The sequence below is a fragment of the Ursus americanus genome, chromosome 29 (assembly GCF_024610735.1).
Source record: "Ursus americanus isolate L20-20 chromosome 29, mUrsAme1.1.p, whole genome shotgun sequence".
Lineage (NCBI taxonomy): Eukaryota > Metazoa > Chordata > Mammalia > Carnivora > Ursidae > Ursus > Ursus americanus.
The window spans coordinates 6,918,233-6,923,990 of NC_142155.1; the positions used below are offsets into that span (position 1 = coordinate 6,918,233).

The 5,758-nt window shown below is 53.4% G+C and overlaps 1 protein-coding gene across 1 annotated transcript; it reads left to right on the plus strand.

Annotated features, from left to right (window-relative positions):
• The first annotated feature begins 2,332 nt into the window (after positions 1 to 2,332).
• Positions 2,333 to 5,185, plus strand: HTR1B (5-hydroxytryptamine receptor 1B). The gene has a single exon (XM_045804010.2). The coding sequence runs from the start codon at positions 3,350 to 3,352 to the stop codon at positions 4,517 to 4,519; it is 1,170 nt and encodes a 389-aa protein (XP_045659966.1). The 5' UTR covers positions 2,333 to 3,349; the 3' UTR covers positions 4,520 to 5,185.
• Positions 5,186 to 5,758: the final 573 nt, after the last annotated feature.

Below are 5,758 nucleotides of genomic sequence, written 5' to 3' on the forward strand. Positions count from 1 at the left end.
CTTGGAGGGAGTTTCCTCCCAGGGCTGCTGGGGACTGCGGAGCCGGCGCGCGCATCCCGCCGAAGGGCCCCCTCCTCGGTAGGGGAGATCTAAGCAGAGGTGACTTTAAAGGTTCCTTGCTCTTCTGCGTGTTTCACACACATGCTTTCATATGCAAATATCTACGTTTTATATGTTTTAAAGTGCTAAGGGAGTGAAATGAGGGGGCCAAGTTAATGAAACGTGGTTCTCCCCTAAACCCTTGCCGAAATCCCCTCCGTAGGACGGTTTGGTGTGTTCACGCGATTCTCAATTAACCAAAGCCTAGAAAAAATCAAACTCCGAACAAAGGGGGCAGATCCCACCCAGGGTTCGGGACTCCGCGAAAGAGCGGAAAAGCGTGCCTGGAGAAAGCCACAGGTTCCCCGGATCGCTAAATCCAAACGCTAGAAGAAGCAAGTGGTTTTCTCCTTTGCACGCCCCTGGAGACGAAATTTAAAAAGGAAAGGCTGCCTGCAGCTTGGTAAAATTCCTCTCTGCCTTCCTCCGCTTCGCATCCTTTCAACAGTTCTCCTCATCTTGCCCCGCTCCCCTACGATAGCAGGAAAATAGTTTTCCTGGCACACCCCACACCCGCAGCCACACACACTTTTCCTCCTTCCTGGCCAACGCCCCCACCTAGTGGTTTCAGCTCGCCTGCCTTGCTTTCCTTACTGTGATGTCTAAGAGAGTGCTGCAGTTGGGGCGGGGGGGGGGGGGGGGGAGTCTACTTAGGCGCCTGATGTGAGTGGGATGGGAGGATGGGCAGAACCCCTTAATATGTGGTGCAAATGAGGCTTCAGGTTAGCAGGAGCAATGCTGGGCACTAGGGACAGGGGGAGAGGAAAGAGAAGGTTTTGCTTTTATCCGGAGTGTGGCTGCTGCTACGCTTCCAGAGGACGTTTTTGAAGAGCTGCCACCTGAAGGAGTACGTCACTCTCAATGCAGAAATGTGCTCTTTTCTTCATAATACTGACTGCTATCAGGACATATGCTAATTATTTACTTGTTTATGTGGTTGTTGTCTATTTGCCTCTTCTAGAATGTAAGCTGCTGAAAACCGGGTCTGGGTATACCCCGTTATACTCCTGATGTCTAGAATTCCCAGCCTAGAGTAAGCACTCTTTTTTGCCTGCCTGCCTGGTGTAGGGGGGTTGGAAAATAAGAAAACTTGAGTTATAGGGTTGTGTCACCTTGGGTAAAAAGCTCTTCTCTCAAATGATCTCCATTATTCTTCTAAACTAAATGGATGGGTGAGATAATCTTGGGCCCTAGACTGAATAATTCTCTTTAGAATATGCTTACACTTAACCTGATAAATTCACTTATGACGTGGGGTCCACTGAATGCATTATACCTGCCAAACATTGAGCGAGGTGCTAGAAACCCCTAGTTGGGATCACTTAGCTCTGGGGGTGAAAGTACATTGCCCTTTCCTGGTACTTTTCTTTAAACTTTCTCCAACTTGTACTTCTTCCCTACATTTGTTTCTGTGAAGGATGGAGGAGGAAATGAGCACCAGGGATCTGCTCAGAGGTCATGGGGCCTGGGAGCAGGCATTGCTTGGTGCCGCATATGGCTCATACCCTGCTGGGATTTTTTGACAGCAGAGAAGACATGCTGGTGGTGATGGTCCCAAAGCCCGTTTCTTTTTCTTTCTTTTTTTTTTTTTCTTTTGAATTTTGTTGACCTCCTTTCCAGGCAGGCTGTGGGAGGGAAGGTGCTTACTGTGAACTGTTTTCCACTGGCACTGAACTGCTGAGCGGCTGGAGAGGGAGGGTGGAATGGAAGGTTTAGTTTCACATACAGTAGGCTACGGTTTGCGATGCTTTTTTTCTTCTCCCCTGTGAAAAATTAGTTTGCATTGTACCAAGAGTTAAGTATGACTTGAAGCCCGAAGTTTAAAATGCACTATTGGACATTTCCTTCTAAGGCGATATTACCGGTGCCTCCTTCTAACCTGGGTGTGGTCCGCAGGGTTGGATAAAATTCCTGAGTGGAGAGGTCAGAGCCTGGGGCTGGCTCCGCCTAGCACTGGTCTGCTGGGGTGGGGGTGCTAAGTAGAAGCCCCGGAAGGTACGCGGGGACTGTGCCTGTGCCCGCGGCCGAGGGCGTGGATCTAACTGGAGGGCCGCGCCGCAAGCTCCGAAAAGGACAGAGGCAAGGACAGGACGCCCTCAACCCCAATCCTGGCCAGAACTGCGGCTTCTGGGTGTCAGGATTGGGAGAGGGGCCAGGGGATGGGTACCGGGGAGAGAGGGCGGTAGGACCCGGCGGGAAGCTTCCTTGGCCGGGGAGGGAACCGGGCGGGAGGAAAGGAGGGAGGGAGAGAGAAAAGGGGAAGGTGATGGGGAGCGGGCGTCCGCACTTGCTAAGCCGCACGAGTTGCACGGCTCCGGCAGACCGGACCTGGACTCTATAAAAGGAGCCCATCTGCTCTGCCGCTCACACGCTCCTCCCGGGCTGGCGCACGCAGCGTTCTTCCAGCTCCCCAAGACACCTGCCCCTTACCCGCGTGTCGCGCCAGGTCCCCCAGACCCGTGCGCCCAGCAGCATGGCTCCAAGCGGTGCCTGTGGGATCGAGGTGGCGGCGGCGGTGGCGGCGCGTTGCGAGCAGCCGCAGCCCCAACCCCCGAATCCCCCCTCTTGCGGCCCCGTCTCCGCGGGGCAGCTCGCCGGAGTGGCCAGCGCGTGAAAACAAGGGAGGGCAGAGCTCCGGCGCGAGGCGCGGCGCAGCGCGGCTCCCAGACTTCACCCCACCCAGCTCCGGCGGCCGAAGCCGCCGCAGGAAACTGCCCCAGTCTGGGGAGGGGGGCGGGAATGCAAGACCAAGACTCCGGGCTGGCCTGCAAGCTTTGGTCTCGACTGCTAGGAAACTCCTGCGGGCCGATTCTGCAGATCAAGGAGCGCCCGGGTTAGGAGACTCAGCCCCGAGCAGTTGGGGTAAGAGACCCCACCTGGCTGATGCTCCCTCCTCAAACAATACATCGCCCTCCGGCACTAGACACCTAGGTGGGATTCGGAGTGGAGCGGGGCTCGGTGGACCAGTCCTTAGCAACCCAGGGCTAAGACGGGGCGTGGAGAGGAGCAGGCAGGGACGCGGCGGCAGCGCCTGGCGCACTGGAAGTGCAGAGGACGCGCTCGCGTGCCCAGGCTGCCGCACCCTTGACCTCTAGTTTCAGCAGGGAATCGGGGTGGAGGAATAATCGAGGAGCCCACGGAACAGACTAGCAACCGGGAGACAAGACTGTGGTCTCCTTGGACCTTCCGCCCTTTCCCTCGTTTGCTCCATGCTCAAGAGCTGCGCTCCAGAGCCGCGGCGAGGAGAGACATGGAAGAAACCGGCACTCAGTGCGCCCCGCCGCCGCCCGCGGGCTCCCAGACTGGGGTTCCTCAAGCCAATCTCTCCTCTGCTCCCCACAACTGCAGCGCCGAGGGCTACATTTACCAGGACTCCATCGCCCTGCCCTGGAAAGTACTACTTGTCATGCTGCTGGCACTCATCACCTTGGCCACCACGCTCTCCAATGCTTTTGTGATCGCCACTGTGTACCGGACCCGGAAGCTGCATACCCCAGCCAACTACCTGATCGCCTCCCTGGCCGTCACCGACCTGCTCGTATCCATCCTGGTGATGCCCATCAGCACCATGTATACGGTCACCGGCCGCTGGACGCTGGGCCAGGTGGTCTGCGACTTCTGGCTGTCGTCGGACATCACCTGTTGCACTGCTTCCATCCTGCACCTCTGTGTCATCGCCCTGGACCGCTACTGGGCTATCACGGACGCCGTGGAGTACTCAGCTAAAAGGACTCCCAAGAGGGCCGCGGTCATGATCGCGCTGGTGTGGGTCTTCTCTATCTCCATCTCGCTGCCGCCCTTCTTCTGGCGTCAAGCCAAAGCCGAGGAGGAGGTGTCGGACTGCGTGGTGAACACCGACCACATCCTCTACACGGTTTACTCCACGGTGGGCGCTTTCTACTTCCCCACCCTGCTCCTCATCGCCCTCTATGGCCGCATCTATGTGGAAGCCCGCTCCCGGATTTTGAAACAGACGCCCAACAGGACCGGCAAGCGCCTGACCCGAGCCCAGCTGATAACCGACTCCCCCGGGTCCACGTCCTCGGTCACCTCCGTTAACTCGCGGGCTCCCGATGTGCCCAGCGAATCCGGATCCCCCGTGTACGTGAACCAAGTCAAAGTGAGAGTCTCCGACGCCCTGCTGGAGAAGAAGAAACTCATGGCCGCTAGGGAGCGCAAAGCCACTAAGACCCTGGGGATCATTTTGGGAGCCTTTATTGTGTGTTGGCTGCCCTTCTTCATCATCTCCCTGGTGATGCCTATTTGCAAGGGTGCTTGCTGGTTCCACCTGGCCATCTTTGACTTCTTCACGTGGCTGGGCTATCTCAACTCCCTTATCAACCCCATCATCTATACCATGTCCAATGAGGACTTCAAACAAGCATTCCATAAACTGATACGCTTTAAGTGCACAGGCTGACGTGTCAGTTGCAATGGGGTAGCCTGAGCGGCCTTTGGGGACCATGTTGGGTCTGGTTCCACAGGTAGGTCGACTCTTCTTTCACTGTTAATGGGTCGGATTGAGGCTCTATCTTCTGGACAAGGGGAATGGATCCTGAGAAGCCAGGACAGCCCTGAGAGAGAGAGCTCTGAGAGGAGAACTGTTCAAACTAAAGATAGAGCTTCCCTGCAGAGGAAGAGGCTCACCTCCTCCCCTCCAACCCCAGGTCCAGCACTGACCCTGCGGCAGCCAATCACAAGGGAGGGTTGTAACTTTTTAAAAATCAGTGATGGAAGGGGATCCCTGCCCTGCTTTGGTATCATGGATCATGCCCTCTAGAACCAGTGGTACTCGTAGTTGTCTGAAGCCTGTCTGAGACAGATCTACATACAGCCTGGCAGTACTTGAACTAGACGCATAATACCCTTTGTTTTGGGGAGAATTTTGTGTTACAGCTTCATTTAAGAAGAGTTACTTTGGCATCCTTCAGTCTCCAGTTTTTGTTTATTTAAACTTGGTTGGAGAAACTTGTGGATTTGGTGCTTCAAACCTTATGTGTGGCTTAGATGATGCAGAAAAACCTTGAAGAGTTAACAGCAAAATTCTGATGTTAAGATCTCTATTTTTATTATAATTGAAACTATATGGGGTGGGTGGGTGGGGGAATGGGAGATGGGGAGCATTAAACTGAGAACCAACACCTATGATTGTTTGTTTTCTGCAGATTTCTAATTTTTTAAAATTCCTATTTAGTGATTGTCAAAGCACATTCTAACAACGCAAACAAAACAGTATGTGTGCTAGTGCCAAAGTCTGCAGATTGCTTTATTTTCCTCCTAATTTCATGTACCTGTTATTTTACACATTTAAATCCTCATAAATGAAGGATATGATGGGTGACTCAGCCCAAGCTGCTGCTATATTTCTTATTAATGCAGTCAGTTAAACTGATGAGCATATACTGCTCCTTAACAAGGAAAGTATCCTTATTCTTTCTCCAATTCAGTGAGATGTAAAGGAGACTGATAAAATAGAAATGGTTCTTCTATAATGAAGGAATGGGGGGCAAGAGGAGGATGTATATTTTGACTTGTAAAAAATCTTAAATGCATGAGACTTTTTTCCGATAGTCATTTACACCCCTTCCCGTCTGTAATTCCTTCGTGCGCTAACATAAAGTAACCGAGAGAACCAGCTCCTTTTTCCAAAAATCTTCAA